At 34.5% G+C, this 18229-nt stretch overlaps 3 protein-coding genes across 12 annotated transcripts; all 3 read left to right on the top strand.

The window, feature by feature from the left end:
* The first annotated feature begins 1323 nt into the window (after positions 1-1323).
* On the top strand, positions 1324-8585 carry LOC102620953 (calcium-dependent protein kinase 28-like). 6 transcript variants are annotated; one of them, XM_025098440.2, is made up of 13 exons: positions 1324-1987; positions 2140-2175; positions 2936-3066; positions 3330-3371; positions 3451-3607; positions 3705-3783; positions 3974-4143; positions 4564-4690; positions 4865-4980; positions 5066-5173; positions 5266-5328; positions 5467-5640; positions 5774-8585. In XM_025098440.2, exons 1-13 carry the CDS (start codon positions 1589-1591, stop codon positions 5939-5941), a joined length of 1770 nt encoding a protein of 589 aa, XP_024954208.1. In that variant the 5' UTR covers positions 1324-1588; the 3' UTR covers positions 5942-8585. The 6 variants fall into 6 exon arrangements, with proteins under 6 accessions (XP_024954208.1, XP_024954211.1, XP_006466951.1 ...); XM_025098443.2 differs by having other exon boundaries at positions 1328-1987; positions 3496-3607; XM_006466888.4 differs by lacking the exon at positions 2140-2175 and having other exon boundaries at positions 1328-1987.
* LOC102619750 (DNA-(apurinic or apyrimidinic site) endonuclease 2) lies at positions 8435-13374 on the top strand. 5 transcript variants are annotated; one of them, XM_052444325.1, is made up of 10 exons: positions 8435-8584; positions 8666-8777; positions 8867-9067; positions 9162-9247; positions 9464-9552; positions 9700-9780; positions 10383-10583; positions 10670-10827; positions 11595-12358; positions 13051-13374. In XM_052444325.1, the coding sequence occupies exons 1-10, from the start codon at positions 8477-8479 to the stop codon at positions 13120-13122; spliced, it is 1872 nt and encodes a 623-aa protein (XP_052300285.1). In that variant the 5' UTR covers positions 8435-8476; the 3' UTR covers positions 13123-13374. The 5 variants fall into 5 exon arrangements, with proteins under 5 accessions (XP_052300285.1, XP_006466946.1, XP_006466945.1 ...); XM_006466883.4 differs by having other exon boundaries at positions 9437-9552; positions 10676-10827; XM_006466882.4 differs by having other exon boundaries at positions 9437-9552.
* Positions 13375-16879: 3505 nt separating this feature from the next.
* LOC102628777 (F-box/kelch-repeat protein At3g23880-like) lies at positions 16880-18025 on the top strand. The gene has a single exon (XM_006467101.1). It carries the CDS (start codon positions 16880-16882, stop codon positions 18023-18025), a length of 1146 nt encoding a protein of 381 aa, XP_006467164.1.
* The last annotated feature ends 204 nt before the right edge of the window (positions 18026-18229 follow it).

Here is an 18229-nt window from a genome sequence, read left to right as displayed (position 1 = left end):
TGTAGATAATTTATTAAATGTTTAGTAAAATTTATTTTTAAAAGTGCTATAAATTTAAAAAATAATCATATGTGTTTGGTAAATTTTACTATTAAACTTATATAATAATACAAATAGCTGAAGTAAAATAAATGTCGAGTAAAATTTATTTACACATTTGTAAATATGTATATATATAATTTTTTATTGTGTGTGTATATATATAAAATAATAATTGATAACTAAAAATATATTTTATTATTATTATTATTATTATTATTATTTTGCTATCTCACTATAATGGGCATTAATAATGTCTTTAAATTTTTTGATTTTATTCCCTAATTGAATAAGGATACTTTTGGATTTTTAATAATTTTGTGAGGTTATATATGAAATTGTATTAAGTATAAAATTAATTCTTAAAATTAGATTTTGAAAAGATATTCATTCCTTATTCTTTAAAATCTGCTATTTGATGGGATAATTTTGTCAAAATAATTTTTTTAAAAATTTTTTCAAACACTTAAATTAGTTTTTAAAAGTCATTTTTAAGTCTCTCAAAAGTAATTTTAAACATACTCGAAAATTAATTAAAAAAATGCATTTATATTTGATTCATTTTACATAAATAATATTTTTTATTAATAGCCTAATACTCAATTCCCTTTCCACTAATGTGAATATATTTGAGTCTTAAACTTCTTTACCACCTCAAAGAGTTACCAAATACTCTAAATTTATCAATTTCATATCTCAAAAAATTACACTTATTACTATGTTCATCATTCAACATACTAACGTCACCTCACTAATTGGGATGATCAACATTAAGATTATATTTAGAATCATGCCTTAAGCTGTTACATGAAGTGAGATTAGGGTTTATTTTGAATGCTCAGTGGATAAAGTAACAAAAAACAACAACCCAAGGGGAAGAAGAGGAAACACAACTTTATAATCATAAAAAAAAAAATATAGAAAGTTAATTTTAAAAAAATTTGTTAACTATTGCAATTAATTTAACTCCATACGAAGGCATATCAATTAACTTATGCAAACAGAGTAAATACTGCAAATTTATTAAAAGCTCGGGTTGTTTGTTCGATATTAACTATTTAAATGTTAATTGCGCTATAAGAAAGGAAAAACTTACACTTGTCATTGAAAATTGTTCCAACAAAATATACAAACGGCATATGATCAGAGACTATAACAGCTATGATCATGCTATTACTAACATCTTTTATTTTAATTTTTCCAGTAAATTAATTGAACCAATAAGAAAAATAAATTAATAAAAAAGAAAAACTAGCTTCTCCATTAAAAGAGAAAAAAAAAACCAGAAAAATTAAAATAAAAAAAGGAGGAGTTGAATCATCACCTCTCTTTCAAAAAAATAAAAAGTCTCTTTTGACCACCACCATCTCCTTCTCCAAAATTGATCTCTCTTTCTTCCCTTCTTCCTCCTCCTTTCCTTTCTCTGTCTCAGTATTCATGTATTCAATTATTATTACTATTTAATAAAATTGTGATGGGCTGTTGCTTCACCTCTCTAGATATTTCGATATCTCTTTAACTCCATCCAACAATATTGTAATTACAAAACATGGGTATCTGTCTCTCCACGACCAAAGTGAGTGGCTCTAACAGCGGCAGTAACAACAACAACGCTAATCATCATCGAAACGCAAATAAAGAAGAGGCAAAACGACGTCACAATCATCATGCAAGAAATGATACAACCCACAAACACCAACATCAACATCAAGAACGTGCTAAGAATTACCAGCAGCTCAAGGCCAAACAACACCAAAAGACCAATTCTAGAAGGCAAACTGGGGTGATCCCATGTGGCAAACGTACAGATTTTGGATATGATAAAGATTTTGATAGGAGATACACGATCGGGAAATTGCTTGGACATGGTCAATTTGGTTACACCTATGTTGCCACCGACAAGGCCAATGGAGATCGTGTTGCCGTTAAGAAAATTGAGAAGAATAAGGTACTTTTAGCTTATTTTTATGAATTGGGTTTCTCTTATTTGGTTGTTTTTGGGTTGACTCCATTAGATTTTTTTAGCTTTTATTTATTGATGGGAATTTTTCGATTGAATTAAAGATTGGATATTTTGTGGGTTTTGACTGGATGCTGAAGATCCTAATTCGGGTGGTTTCATTTCAGGACTTGAAGGTTGCTTTTGCTTTTCATAGTAGATTCTCCACTTCGTGCATCTGGGTTTTTATTTTTTTTTAGATATTTAATTTGCCTTTCCTTGAATATCAAGCCATAAACTCATGTTATTCTCAGTTGACCGACGTTCTTATAGTTGCTTACCTTGATTAAAAGGATTGTAATATTCTGCTCATTGCCAATGATGGGTCTGTTCTCTTTATTATTGCAATCCTGAACATATATGGCTGCGTCATTGAGGAACTGAAATTAACCTAGTAAGAAATTAACACTTCTAAAATGGATTAACGTTGGGCTTTTTGTTGCTTTGACTTTAGGTTTTGGTGAATAATTTCCATAAATTCAATTGTTCTAGGCCATTTGTTCCATAGAAATGATAAATTGTAAATCAGATTACTATGCCATCTATTTGAGGTAGGCCTGTTGGGGCGGATTATGTGGATTGACTATATAGCCTACAATGTCAGACTCCATTTCTGTTAATATGTGGCTTTGGTATTTTTTTTACCCTTACATTTCTCATGGATCCGTTTGTCAAAACTCAAAAGATATTTCTTTTCCTTTTGAGTTAGGTGATCTTTGGTTCAATGTTTGTGATTGTTATGCACACAGATAGAAATAATCATCTATAGTTAGATTCGGTGGTGCTGTAATTCATTTAGATGGGATTAGCACTGTTTGGTTTATTTATTTATTTATTTTTTACATTAAAGATAATATTTTGGAAACTTGTAAAACAAATCCTTGTCTCTGGTGGCAGATGATTCTTCCTATTGCTGTTGAGGATGTCAAGCGAGAGGTTAAGATATTGCAGGCCCTTGCAGGCCATGAGAATGTAGTTAAGTTTTACAATGCATTTGAGGATGATAACTATGTATATATAGCAATGGAGTAAGTTCAATATCTTCAAATCTTTGGAGTTCTTTTTGCATGACTATTTCATGGCTTATTGTCTGTGCAGTTTACATTATACCATTGCTTACTTCTCCTTGTTTGACTGTTCTATGGTTCATGCCTGAATCACAATCCTTTTCTTCATGTCTGATCTATATATTTGTCAGAAGCATTTTTATTTGGTCTGCAAATTACATCTTTGTTGCCCATTAGAGAACACGTGTTATTTTTGTCACTTTAATGATATTGTCTTTTACCAGGTTATGTGAGGGTGGTGAATTGCTGGATAGGATATTGGCCAAGTAAGAATACTAGTTCCTCAGAAAATAGAATTATCTTGGCTGTAATTTCTGCTCTTACTATATTTTTTTTTCCCTATAGGATGATTAGCATTACTCTTACTTCTGCTTGGTTTCTTGCAATCAGAAAGGACAGTCGTTACACTGAGAAAGACGCAGCGGTAGTTGTACGGCAGATGCTCAGAGTTGCAGCTGAGTGTCATTTACATGGTCTGGTGCATCGGGACATGAAACCAGAGGTATAATGATGAACTTCAGCATTTATTGAATGTAAGCATGCGATATCTTTGACTTATTGCTTGACTTGTTTCCTTTGAATTCTTTTACTGCCGGTAGAATTTTCTTTTCAAATCAGCCAAAGAGGATTCATCTCTGAAGGCTACTGACTTTGGTTTGTCAGACTTCATAAAACCAGGTGAGTAGAATTCCATCGTGGATGAATCTCTTCCTTGCAATAGAATTTTTCCTTTTGTTTGTATTGTGAGTCATGGAAAAGTCAATTGCAACTGTTGCATTACTTGTATTAAGTTTCAGTCAATGTTATTGCTATTTTTATTCGAAGTTCTTAAGCCCGCATATAATTCAAAAGGTTCAATAAAATGCAGGGAAGAAGTTTCAAGACATTGTTGGCAGTGCCTATTATGTTGCTCCGGAAGTATTGAAACGCAAGTCAGGACCCGAATCAGATGTCTGGAGTATTGGTGTAATTACCTACATTTTGCTCTGTGGAAGGCGTCCCTTTTGGGATAAGACTGAGGACGGTATATTTAAGGAGGTGCAGCACAACTCTCATTTCTGATACATGATTTTTTGAAAAAGTAGTGTCTATGATGACCTTTATTGGGTTTAGTTTAGAAATTGCATTCATTATGACTCTTTATATGGACCATATGCCTTACATGTTAGTAGTAGTTCTCTTTAGGACCTTTTTTTTCCTTCCTCTTCTGATATGCGGTTACTAACTTTTATCCCTATATCAGAAAGAACTGGATATCCTCTGCTGCTCATTTCTTTTTTCAACCTTTTCAACTCATTGATTTCTTCTTTCACCTATCCAATAATGAACCAGAAATGTATGCATATGTTCTTTTTGAAAATCTTACTCAAGATCTCTGTATATTTGAGATGTATTGGCATTTTTTTTTCTGTTATTATTTTTCATTTGCGGGTATATTTAAATGTCTTGTATTATCAGGTTTTGAGGAACAAGCCTGATTTTCGTCGCAAACCCTGGCCAAGCATAAGTAACAGTGCCAAAGATTTTGTGAAGAAGTTATTGGTGAAGGATCCTCGAGCAAGACTTACAGCTGCTCAAGCCCTATGTATGTGTATAATCTATATCCAACAATAATAAGCTTTCTATATGATTGTGTATAAGCCACAATATTTTAGTGTTTAAGAATTTACTGCCATGTCTGAAGAAGAGATTTTCTGCAGCAATCTTTTTCGTGCTATCAAGTTTTTGATTATTGTTTTAATTTGTTTCAACTTTTCAGCACACCCATGGGTTAGAGAAGGAGGAGATGCATCTGAGATCCCTATTGATATATCTGTTTTGAATAACATGAGGCAATTTGTGAAGTACAGTCGTTTGAAACAGTTTGCTCTAAGGGTAACACAATATTTTAAATATACTGCATTATTTAAAGTTAAAACAAACATAGTTTATTTCTTTAAATAAATTGATTCTTCTGCAGGCATTGGCTAGCACACTTGATGATGAGGAGCTTGCTGATCTTCGGGATCAATTTGATGCAATTGATGTGGACAAAAATGGTTCTATTAGTCTTGAAGAGATGAGACAGGTCCGCTAACGATATTGTATCCCTCTGTCAATGAATTATGTTCTCGTGTATATATTTTTTTATTTACTCTAACAAGGATGATTTGAATGCAGGCCCTTGCTAAAGATCTTCCTTGGAAGCTGAAGGAATCACGTGTTTTAGAGATTCTTCAAGCGGTGAACACTCCTTTCCTTGGCCTTTTCCTCCCGTGCCATGAAAAGGGAGAAAAATTTAGCTATCTACTTTTATTTCCTGTGGATATGGTTTACAATCTTTTATATTTAACTGTATAGTTGCTAATTTTCCTGATGCAGATTGACTGCAACACAGATGGGCTTGTGGATTTTAGTGAATTTGTTGCAGCTACCCTGCATGTGCATCAATTGGAGGAGCATGATTCTGAGAAGTGGCATTTACGGTCACAGGCTGCTTTTGAAAAATTTGACATTGATAGAGATGGGTTTATTACACCCGAGGAACTAAGAATGGTGAGTCTTATTTCTTATCGTTTTTGCTGTCCCCGTGCTGAATTACTGCCTTGTCCCAAAAGAAATAAAGGGAAATTCTAGAGGATTAACTGATACGATAAGATGAGAACTGAGATTACCCTTCTTTTTGCAGCACACAGGTTTAAAAGGCTCCATTGACCCACTTCTTGAGGAGGCAGATATTGACAAAGATGGTAGAATAAGTCTTTCGGAATTCCGTAGGCTTTTAAGAACTGCAAGCATTAGTTCTCGAAATGTGCCTCCTAGCCCATCTGGTCATCGGAATCCCAGGAAATTGTAGATTAGACTTAAAATATTTAAGATCAAGAGCAAGGAGAGGTTGGAGGAGAGAGGTGTTTTTTATTTATGTCAAGGTTGTACCCAAATCTAGACAAGATTGCATAGAGGAACCTATATATTGAAACTCAAGTGTCAATGTTGGGATTTCACAATCACATGGGATCTTGAATATGTTATGCATTAAGGGTCATGAAAGTAGAGTCACTATGCTCAGCATGGAAGGTGGGTTTGGGTATGATAGTCATGTCAGTGTACATTTAATTATTTTGGGGTTTCCGGGTTCCCTGAGTCGTGCCCTCAAATTGTAATGTGACTATAAATGATATATCCAAATTGTAATGTGACTATAAATGATATATTAATGAAAGACGCGTTTGGGGCAGCTGCGCTGCCACCGCGCAGCTACTCCCCATGCATATTCTAGGGAATATTCCCCTAGAATATGGCATGGGGAGCAGCGCAGCTGCCCCAAACGCCCTAGAAATATGGTGTACTAGAATTCATTTGTGCTTCATCTTCGTCTTGTTCACCATTTCCTTTTTATAATTGCATCAGTTATATTGTACATATTGCCCAAAAAGAGTTCCGCGTTCCTAGTATTTAGGCATAGCTGGCAAATGCTGGAAAGGAAGGTAGTGGTCAGATTCTCGTACAACTGTGGTAACAACTTTGTCCGAACCAGCTCCTCTTCCTCAAAGCTTGTCCACTCTTGTCGCAAAATTCTACCAACTTATGGGAGGGCCAAAAAATAAAGCAAGCGTAATCATGAAACACTATTATGAAAAGAGTTGGACTCTTGTCACCCCACCAAAATCCTCTTAAAACTTCTTTTTAAATTATGCTTCAGTTAATTTAAAAAAAAAAACTCTCTTTGGACTCTTAAAACATGTTATATTATCAACAAAAATATTGACCTAACTCATTATGATGAGAAAAATTGATGTTTTAAGTTTGTGTAAACTAGTTGTATAAATGAGACAACAAATAAATGAATTGGTTATGTAATTTTAAAAAGAAAAAATTATATATGTGCAGGTAAAGTAGATTGGAGATACCAACAAAGTGTTGGCTCCACTGGCAATAACTGGCAATAGAGTCCCCTTAAGTGGTTTGACTGGATTTGCTCCTCAGTTCGAGTCTTAGAGAAGTCGCCTTTGTTGCGAGAACATGTGCCTGCCGGTTCGAGCGGGAACTTCTAGTCTGAGTTGTGGTACATACTTAAAAGTGCCTCCCACAGTTGAGGCCCTCCCCAGATTATCTCGTGATTAAGACAAAAAAAACAAAAAAATAGATTGGAGACATTCAGAGAGAGATAAGTGGAATTAATTTATTTATATTTTTCTTTAAATCTATCTAGTTATAATAAAAATGGGGTTAGAGGATGCTAATAGCCATAGCCAACTCTTATGAAAGTTGCATTCGCATCGCCTTACGAATTTGACTAGTAGATCAATGCAGGCTTTTCATTCTCTTTTTCAACCATTCGGCTCCAAAGTCTTCTTAAGTAGCAGAAGAATGCTCTTGGGCTTTGAGTTTGACTATCAGTTGCGGTGACAGTCTGAAGACCGTCACAGTTTTGGTCACAGCCATGACCGTTGGCCTTTGACATGCGGAATGGTTGTCACGAGAACAACCTAAGCAAAGGTATCATGAGCTAATAGCGATGGATCCAAGTCGTTCCCTGTATTTTGTAAAAGCTCTCTTGGGAGACGGAGAGCGCATTTACATTGAGCTCTTCAGCGGAAATTGCACATATGTAAGAATGTCAAATCAGTATGTCCGGTGGTGAAATTGAGAAACAACACTAATTTGAGCATGATCACTGTACTCGGGACTAAATATTAGCTCATTTGTTCTTGCGAAAGTGAGCGTATAACATGGGGTAGAAAGAGTCCCGACAACTAGAGCATCAAAGTCGTGTCCGCTCATGCTTTTTTACAACTATAAGAGAATCCCACCCAAATTTTATTATTTTACTTTTATCCTCAATTAAAATATTATTACTATTTATCAAAAAAAATATTATTACTAAAAATGAGGACAACAACTTGTGCTTACCACAGCCACACCATTCTCTGCTGAGTCCCTTTTCTGTGTGGAGCTACTAACTTAACTAGTTGATTAATGAGTTTTTTAAAAATAGATTATAAAATTAATGAAATAAGATTATTAAATAAATAAATAATATTTTAAATATTTTAATATTTAAAAACAAATTTTAACTACTATTCTCAAAATTTAAAATTTAAATTTTTATTAATAAACACAAAATAATTTATTTAATCTTAAGAGTTCTACTTAACAAATAATCAATAATAATAACACTTATAATTATTGTAAGTCATTCCAAACAGTCGTAAGTTTAATATGATAATTTTAATAATTTTACCTGCGGAGCCGAGGTAATTCTGTCCAAGAAAAGTTTGCGAAACCGTTTCTGGCACCGTTTTTGCGTTGTGGAGCATCGCAGCCGGCAAAGTGGGAAACTGAAAGAGCCGGTGACCTTGCTCGTGGAATGTGTGGACACCGCTGAGCGATGAAGATAGTAACGTACAACGTAAACGGCCTGAGACAACGCGTCTCTCAGTTCGGCTCTCTCCGAAAGTTACTCGACTCTTTCGATGCCGACATCATTTGCTTCCAGGTACACAGTCATCCAATTCGCTTTTTATTTTCAATTTTGCACGAAAAAAATTGTTTAATTTCAATCTTTTACACAAAATAGGAAACAAAATTAAGAAGGCAGGAGTTAAAATCAGATTTAGTAATGGCCGATGGATACGAGTCGTTCTTTTCATGTACACGTACCTCTGATAAAGGCCGAACTGGCTACTCCGGTAAATTGTTTGTTAAATTTCCTCAACCAAATATGCTTTCACTTTCCTCTTTGATCCAGTTTCATTTTAAAAACTTATAATTTCTTCAGGTGTGGCGACATTTTGCCGCGTGAAATCACCATTTTCCAGCACCGAGGTGGCTCTGCCAGTGGCAGCTGAGGAGGGCTTCACTGGCCTTTTAGAAACTTCTGGAAGTAAAATTATGGAAGGTCTTGAAGACTTTTCAAAAGATGAGCTTCTTAAAATTGATAGTGAGGGACGGTGTGTTATTACAGATCATGGTCATTTTAGTAAGTTAAAAATATGCTACTTATTGTTAATGCAAAAGATTGTTTAAATTCTGTTTTACAATTTAGTGATCGAACTTATATTGCAATTGGTCAGTTCTATTCAATGTGTATGGGCCTCGAGCTGATAGTGAGGATACAGTTAGAATTCAATTTAAGCTTCAGTTCTTCCATGTATTACAGGTGCTTCTTATTCAATTGTTTATTAATTTTGTACTTCCTCCATACATACATACATATATATATATGTGTGTGTGTGTGTGTGTGTGTGTGTATGTATGTATGCATATTATTAATGAGCTGAGTATGTGAAATAATGAGCAAACATGGTAATTTCATATGAATGTTTGATATTGGTAGTATTTGATGTAGAAAAGATGGGAGTTTCTACTGTGTCAGGGGAGGAGGATTTTTGTTGTCGGCGATCTTAATATTGCTCCTGCTGCTATAGATCGCTGTGATGCAGGACCAGATTTTGCAAAGAACGAGTAAGTTGTTGGCTGGTTTTGATGCAGTGCTTGTTTCATATCCATCTGGCTGATTTTGGCACTGCCTAGCTCTTGTTTCCTATAAGTTTTTACAGTTTTACAAGTAATGGCCAGTGTTAAGTATAATTTAAACAAATTGTTTTGCAGGTTCAGAATATGGTTCAGATCTATGCTTGTGGAATCTGGTGGCTCTTTCTTTGATGTTTTCAGATCAAAACATCCTGAAAGGTTTAGAACTTCAACCTACTTTGGATTTCCTTTAATTGATGTTAAATGAATGTGTTAGGGAATCCAAATTCCATTGAATTTTGTTTTCGATTTGGCATTCAAACCTTTATAAGGCTCTTTTCCCCAATTATTTAAGCTTCAGGTAGGATTTTCTATCTTGTGAATAACCACGTATACTACCCATGCATGATTCTAATTTAGTTGTATGCTAGATTGTTATTTTCTTGCCTGGAAAAGATGGATGCTTTCATTGATCGAAATTTCATTTCATTTTCTGAATTCCTCTATATTACTGCCTTTTTAAAAAAATACTTTATATCCACCATGAGCATCACTACTGCTAATCATTGACTGATTCTATACTGTGACTTATTAGAAAAAAGATTTTATTTTCTCTTGACAAGGTTATGAATTTGAACACAGCTATTTAGTTTTCTACAGACAGGAGACTTTGTTTATATTTATTTAAGATTTGGGTTTTGTAGTAGCATGTAATATGCTTCCATCTCAATATCAATGTTCACTAATATTGCCAGAATGTTTTTTACTATTCTTGCACAGTGATATTGCTTTTCTTCCTTTCTCGTACTATTTTTCTACAGAAGAGAAGCATACACATGCTGGCCATCAAATACAGGTGCTGAACAATTTAATTATGGGACAAGAATTGACCATATTCTCTGTGCTGGACCATGTCTGCATCAAAAGCATGACCTGCAAAGCCATAACTTCGTAACTTGCCATGTTAATGAGTGTGACATATTGATAGACTATAAACGTTGGAAACCTGGAAATGCACCAAGGTAGCTAGATTTCATAGTAGATTAATGTACTGTACTTGGTCAGTGTGGTTTTTGCTATTTAAGTCAATAACTGAAGCTGTTTCCAGTTACAGGTGGAAGGGAGGGATGAGCACTAGATTAGAAGGTTCAGACCATGCCCCTGTTTATATGTGTTTAGGGGAAGTTCCTGAAATTCCCCAACATAGCACTCCATCATTAGCTTCTAGATATCTTCCTATAATTCGTGGTGTCCAGCAAACACTTGGTGAGATTTTCTCTTCCCTTTTTCCCTCTTTTTTCTTGAAATGTGTTAGTTTTCCTATGTATTTGTGTACTTGTGAATATATGCAACCATTGTTTGCAAGAAACTTAAGTTTCAGTTTTCCTTCTATGGGGAATTAAAGATAATTATAGAATTTTATTGGTTATCAATATAAATGTTCAACAATTTTGTAATGTTTTAATGTCTACTGAGTTGTGACCCAGGAAATCACTTGGCTTATAAGTAGGATAGGTCCCTCCGCCCAATAAGTTACCTATTGGGCTGGATACCTAGATATCTTAAGCTCAGCCCTTCAACAATGTCTAACTTTGCTAAAATTTGTGGGTGCTACTTGTGAAACCTCTTGGGGTGGTACAAGAGGTCTAGGGTTAAAACCCTGCTTACATGGGTTGGAAGGGGATTTAATGTCTAGTTATGCTTTTCCTGATTGTTCTGTAGGGCAAAAATATGTGTGTGTGTGTGTATAGACAAAGAAACTTCTTGGCTAAAATTTGATTAATCATATATTGAATGTTGGTTGTAAGTGATTGGGATCAGGCTTGAAATAAATAATGGCAACCCAACTTTTGATCCTTAGGTCCATCGAAATCTCTATTCATATGCGAGGGAATGAGTTGCTTCCTTTGACCTTCTTACCAAGGGAGAACCTTTAGGAAAATTTGTATCAATAATAAGAAGATCTAAACACATAACCAGCTTCTTGTTCTTTATTTTTTCTGCAAATTCACTTGGCCCTTGATTTTGTGCAGTGTCTGTGTTAATGAAAAGAGAAGTTGCTAAACAAGGGAAATCTTGCAAATTCTCTGGTTCACTTCCAGCTGAAAGTAACTCAACAGGGGACACAGAGGACTGCAGTGAGAATGTTGATAGATCACTCAACAACTATTGTGATTCTGGCATTCTCCAGGGTGTTTATTGTTCTTCTTCAAACCAAGAGTCCGAAGGAGAATTTACGAAAACAATTGAGAATTGTAGAGATAGTGCTAATGTGGCTTCTCATTCAACAATTACACAGGGGAGTAGTAACCATATTTCTCCATTTCATGTTGATAGAGCCAGGAAAAAAGCAAAAAAAAGTCAACTTGGCCAACTCTCTCTGAAGTCATTTTTTCATAAGAGGTCAAATGTTAGCCATGATGATAACAATTCTATTACTGATACTTCACTTAATGTTAATAATTCTGTTACCGATACTTCACTTAGTCAGGAAGAAGTCCCCGAGTCTCATCATCATTCCAACAAAATTCCTGTGACAGATTACAGCTGCAGTGTTCATGAGCTGCATGGAGTGAACTCAAGTGTGTGCTCACACGATCAGGATGAAAAAAAGGGCAAACGTTTTTTGGACAAAGAGAGAAATAATGTTGCTTTACTAGAATGGCGAAGGATACAACAACTCATGGAGACTAGTATACCTCTTTGCAAGGGGCACAAGGAACCTTGTGTTGCTCGAGTGGTAAAAAAACCAGGTCCAACATTTGGTCGCAGATTTTTTGTGTGTGCTCGAGCTGAGGTATTTCATGTTCTTAGCATCCATTCATAAACAAGTCTCTGCAGGATTTTTGTAAAGTCCCATTGTCTTAAACGAAGAAAGATAAATGCCTTGCTGGTGACTGAATTCTTTTCAGTGCATGACAACTAGCAGGAAAGAAAGTAGTATACATACAGTTCTCCCTATTTAGGTTCAGTTTTCAAATTAATTTTGACATGCTAGGTAATTTTCAACTATTAGTTATTCTAAAATATGGGCTCAGCTTGTAATGGTATAAGTCTTGGACTAGTAAGTACAAATGCTTGCTTCAAGTTTCCAAGGCGGCCCAATTTATGCAAAAGACAAGTCAATGTCCATATCTAAGACATTCTTTCTGACCTGCTTTAGCAGGATGGGAATTCATATGACTTTTGTGCTGTTTACCCTCATATTATCTGATGGTAGGATAGAATTATCTCAGTGGAGTTATGGTTCTATCAATAAGGACCACTTAGTGGTCCCCTATTAAAGCGCACAAAAGGGCAAGCTGCCATTTGTTGTGGCCCATATGCCAATGTATGTCTCTGATTGTTTGTGTTAGCTGTGAATTGTGATGAGCTTGTTGCTGCCTCATTTCTTTGTTCTAGCTGTCACCGCCCACATGCTATATGTAGTGAGCTCTTAGGAAGTTGGAGAACATATGAACTAATAGATTTCTTTCTCCTATCATGCAGGGACCTGCATCTAATCCTGAAGCAAACTGTGGTTACTTTAAATGGGCATTTTCGAAGTCGAAGCAAAAATAAAACTGGTGTCTTTTGTATGAAAAGTCTAATAAGATTACAAATGCCCATCCTTCTTTTCTCTTGAGCCTGGCCTTAATGGATGAGTCATTGTTGTGGCAACGTTTTGTAGATTACCTAGTTTCTCATTGGAGAAATTTGTAGTCATGTGCTGTTTCACCCTGGACCTATGGCACTTTGTAGTGTATCTTGACACGTATTAGGAATTGTAGTTAGTGTTAAGTATTTTCTGAAAATCATACTGTTCATGTTATTTGTGTTTTCGCGGCAACAAGGGAGGCCCAAAAGGGCATAAAGAGGGGCTTCTGTTTTACTTTAAAAATTACATTAATTTCTTATTTCTATTCGGTCCAGGACCGCAAAGAAATTGACCAAGGATATAAATGTCAGTGTAAATATCAGCGAACTCCAAGTTTAAAGATTTTCATTCATCGTGCGTGTATGTATTTATGTACACTTACATGAAATCATCGAATTCGTTATTTGTGTTTTCGCGGCAATAAGGGGAAGCCCGAAATGGCATGAAGAGGGGCCTCGGCCTTAAAAAATTACATCAATTTCTTATTTCTATTCGGTCGAGGACTGCAAAGAAATTGACCAAGGATAAAAATGTCAGTGTAAATATCAGCCAACTCCAAGTTTGAAGTTTGTTTTATTCATCGTGTGTGTATGTATATATGCACACTTACATGAAATCATCAAATTCAAATTGTCCATATCATCACCACTTCTTATTATACTAGCATTTCCTGATAGGACGATATGCCGTATTTAGCCTTTATCCTGAAACGATTTCTCGTACAAATTCAATATTTCAATGCACAACGACATAGGAATGGTTTTATTCATCATATTGATTGATGTAAAAAAGTCTTGGTTGGGGATATTTTCACCCTACCATTTGTATAATAACACTCCTTTTTAAAATATGTCCACTTAACAGTTAACACTAATTTTACCCTTAGCTAATTTTCTTCATTGCTTTATATCTTCTGTATTTATACCCATCATGTTTTTCAAGTTGGAAACAGAAAAATCAACGCAATGAAATTCCCCACCTGACCAAACTAAGCTTTAGAAAAACTTGATTATTCTGGTTATTCTAATTCTAATAATGCATGAATACGATGAGGTAGTTTAGATGCTAAGATGATGAAGTATTAGAGTTTGATTAATGACGAGAATCTGAAATTGCAAAGAAAGAGATTCCAATAAAATAAAAACCTGCAGCAAAGTGGATGGTATTAGATTGAATTAATTAAAAATAGTGATTCTTCAAATTCTTAAATCGTTTAATTGAGTTAAAAACTTAAAATTAAGGCTCCTAAGTGTTCTTCTCCTTCTCTGTGAGAAATTTTACAAAACATTTGAGGTTCCACGTTAGATGGTAGTTAATGTTGAAAAATGTTTAAAATAAAAATTTATGTTTCATCTTTTCAATATTCCTCTAATATTTTTTGAATTTTTTAAAAAAGAGACAAATCATTAATGTTGCTATTTCTATCTCTCATTTCATTATCTCATTCATATTCTTTTATTCCCTCCCCAATCTTCATCTCCATTCTAGTGGCTGCAACTTTTAAACCTCGGGCAGAAGAAGAAGATCTTTTTTTTTTCAGTGATGAAAATTATTTTATGTGGAATAGATATAAATTTACCCTTAGAGTATTGAGAGGACACTTTTGTTTTACTCACAAACTAATGTTAAACAATAATTCTTGTAGCATATTGGTCTATTAATGGCTACTCTTCTGTTCTTCTGTAATTAAAATTCCACAACTCTTGATTCTCTCATCACCATATCTTTGCGGTTCTTTTAACAATTTATTTGGCAATATTAAGGCATAATTTTAGTTTACTCTATATTTTGCAAAAACATCAGTAAAGTTACGCTGAAATTGTTCTTGCCAATTAAACATATGACAAATGTCTTTTCCGTGAAAATGTTAACAACACCTCAAACGGGTTTTATTTTATTTCATTTTCCAAGAAAATGTTAATTACTTTTTATTGAATACGAGAAATCCTAAATGTCTTCGGATTTTTTACTTTTATAGAAGAATAATGTCATCAGTATTCAGTGGATTTTATGGAAATTAAGATGGGCTTAATGGAAATTAAGATGTTATAGAGCTTACTATTTGATCTTGTGATAATTTTACGTCATTGTAAGATAAACAAGATTAATAAAATCCAAATGAATTAGTTAAAAAAAAGATTAAGCATGATTCATTAAAATTCATTAATTATATGAATAATAATAAGTTAACAAATTTAGAATGAATCCAATATAATCTTTCCAGCAGAAAAAAGACAATTGCGATGTCCGTTTAAAGAATAGCAGATATTGCAAAATCATCTTCCTCTTCATCCATCATAAAGAAATCTGCTGATTCAGTGGTAGTGACATCTTCATCATTAAAAAAAAAATGCTTTTTCTTCTTCTTCTTCTTCACGAGGTTTTAGCAATAGTAGTCAATAGAATAGAGATAAAGGTTAAAAAGAGAACAAAAGAATATGAATGGGATATTGAAGTGAGAGAGAAATACTAACATTAATTATTTGTCCCCCCTTTTTTGGAATTTAAAAATATTTGAGGGATTTTTATTTAAAAAATTTTCAACATCTATCACATGTGTCCACTTATCATTAGTTGGTGGTTTTATGTCAAATTGTGATATGGAACATAGATGCATTGTAGAATTTCTCTCATTTACGTGGGTCACCACATAAATTTCAATTAATGACATAATTGATTTTATGTTTAAAATTAAAAGAAATGCCATCGGTGGACGCTATTTTCATGAAGCAATTACCGAAAATTCAAACAAGAATTGAGGATGGGTAATAGCAGCGAAAAATTTATAAAATGAGTGCATTGCACTGATAGTGCGGTGGAACTATCATTACCCGAAAGTCTTGCAAATACCACTAAAATTTCATCTCGCAAAAATCAACACAACACTAAAGAATGTAATATAATCATCTAAAGTCCAAAGAGGAATATCATTCAAGCCTAGATGACAAGGCATCCGTCCATTGAGTAAACATCCGAAATCCGACTCCTCGTTAACGGTCAATAGTTGACACTAAATTTAGATTGAGCATTTACTTTCAAGAGCAAAATCCAGCTCCAGCCACATTTCTCGCACTTAAATTGGTCATGTCATTCCTCATTTAAAATTTTGCTGTCCACAATTAGAAGGTTTATGTCATCTCATGCATTTGGAAAATATGAATCCTCGTGTTCTAGTCAAGGGTCGGATCAGGTCGATGGAAATCACAATTTATTTGATGTAAATGAGACTCGCAGTCCTGGTGGAGATTACACTCAGTTAATATTCCGATCAATCCTGCATTTGCCATTATAGTAAGTTACGGTGTGCGATTTGATTTTCTTTCTGGGCATTTACTAGATTAATTTCATGTCACCTGTTGGTGAATTTATGTCTCAAATGATGTGGAACGTTATGCGAAATGACTGAAAATATTGAGGACTGATATATGTACCAAAACTGTGTTGTTTTGAATGAGCTTTTGTCTTGTTTCCCCAAACATTTCCCACAATTTTATGACGCTCAGTTATGATATGCCAAATAGGGAACAACATATCAGAATCATATTTTACGCATAAGGGTTTCAATATAAATTGATGATCATCATAAATGCCAAAGTGTGAAATGTATAGCAGACTGGAATTGAGAATATTTTGAAATTTGTTATTGCAGGGTAAAGATTGCAAATCCAGGGGAAGACAATCATGACAAGCAATGATGATTTTTCTGAAGATCTACTCATCGAAATTCTATCAAGACTACCCGTTAAATCTTTAATGCGATACAAATTTGTTTGTCGGTTTTGGTGCGCTTTAATTAAAAGCCCTAGATTTGTTTCCAGGCACATTATCAACTACAATGATGATAATACTCGTCTTGTTGTCGAAAAGGTTCCTGGTTATGATGAGGGACCTCCCTATGTCTTGTTCCATGATGAAACACTGGTAGATTTATCAAACGACGAACGATTTGAACCTCCAACAAGGCACGATCACGAACTTTTGGGTAATTGTAATGGCCTGTTTTGTTTACATGATAAAAACTCTAATCGCATATCTATATGGAACTTGGCAACTAGAGAATTTAGAGCTCTCCCAAAATGGAAAGGGGAAATCCCGCGCCATAAATGGGTTTATCAGCTTAATTTTGGTTTTGAATTAGATTCATCAAGTAATGACTACAAGATAATATTCATACTGAATTTGACCGATGATAACACACGCAAGGATTCTGTATCCACAGAAGTTATTTTGCACACGCTAAGCACAGATTCTTGGAGATATTTAAAAGCCAACGAGCTTAGTGACTATTCTTTTCTGGGAGGACAGCAGTCCGAGAACACATATTTGGACAGAATTTGTTACTGGATTGCATGGCGTTATAATAACTGCCAAGAGATCCTTTCATTTCACATGCGTGATGAGGCGTTCCATGTGATAAAATGTCCTGATAATTCTTATTTTCCAAATCCAATTCTTGGAGTATATGACAACTCTCTTCATTTCCTAGATTTCGATAGGTCTGAAAGTTGCTTTGAGAAATGGGTGATGAAAGAGGGGTCTTGGACAAAGCAATTATCCGTTGGACCTATTTTGGGAGTCTTGAGGGCACTTGAATTTTGGAAGAACGGTTCATTTTTTATAGAATCCAACACTAACCAACTTCTTTTATATGATCCAAATACACGAGCCCTGAGAGATGTTGGACTAGGAACTGATGGTTTATTCCTTCACAGGTACAAGGAAAGCCTAATTTCTACCGAGTGGGAAGATTGGGTAGTCGATTTTTTTGACATTCCGATTCCGTGGCAGATATTGGGTGTGTATCAAACAGATTTTGACTCAAGTTGAAACCTCCAAAAAGATCATGCAATTATTTTAGTAGATAAATCTTCTGTTACATGACGATGGTTAATTTGAATAAGAAAAAAAATAACATTTTGAATAAGAAATTTGTTGTTGGAATGATTTTTTGACGTTGAAATTTTGACATCAATAACTATGGCGATATAATGAAAACTGCAAAAAGAGTAACCTAAGTGATAAAAGTTGAAA

Source organism: Citrus sinensis, chromosome 7 (genome assembly GCF_022201045.2).
Source record: "Citrus sinensis cultivar Valencia sweet orange chromosome 7, DVS_A1.0, whole genome shotgun sequence".
Lineage (NCBI taxonomy): Eukaryota > Viridiplantae > Streptophyta > Magnoliopsida > Sapindales > Rutaceae > Citrus > Citrus sinensis.
Note: the sequence above shows the minus strand (reverse complement) of the source record. Positions and strands in the feature narration are given on the sequence as shown.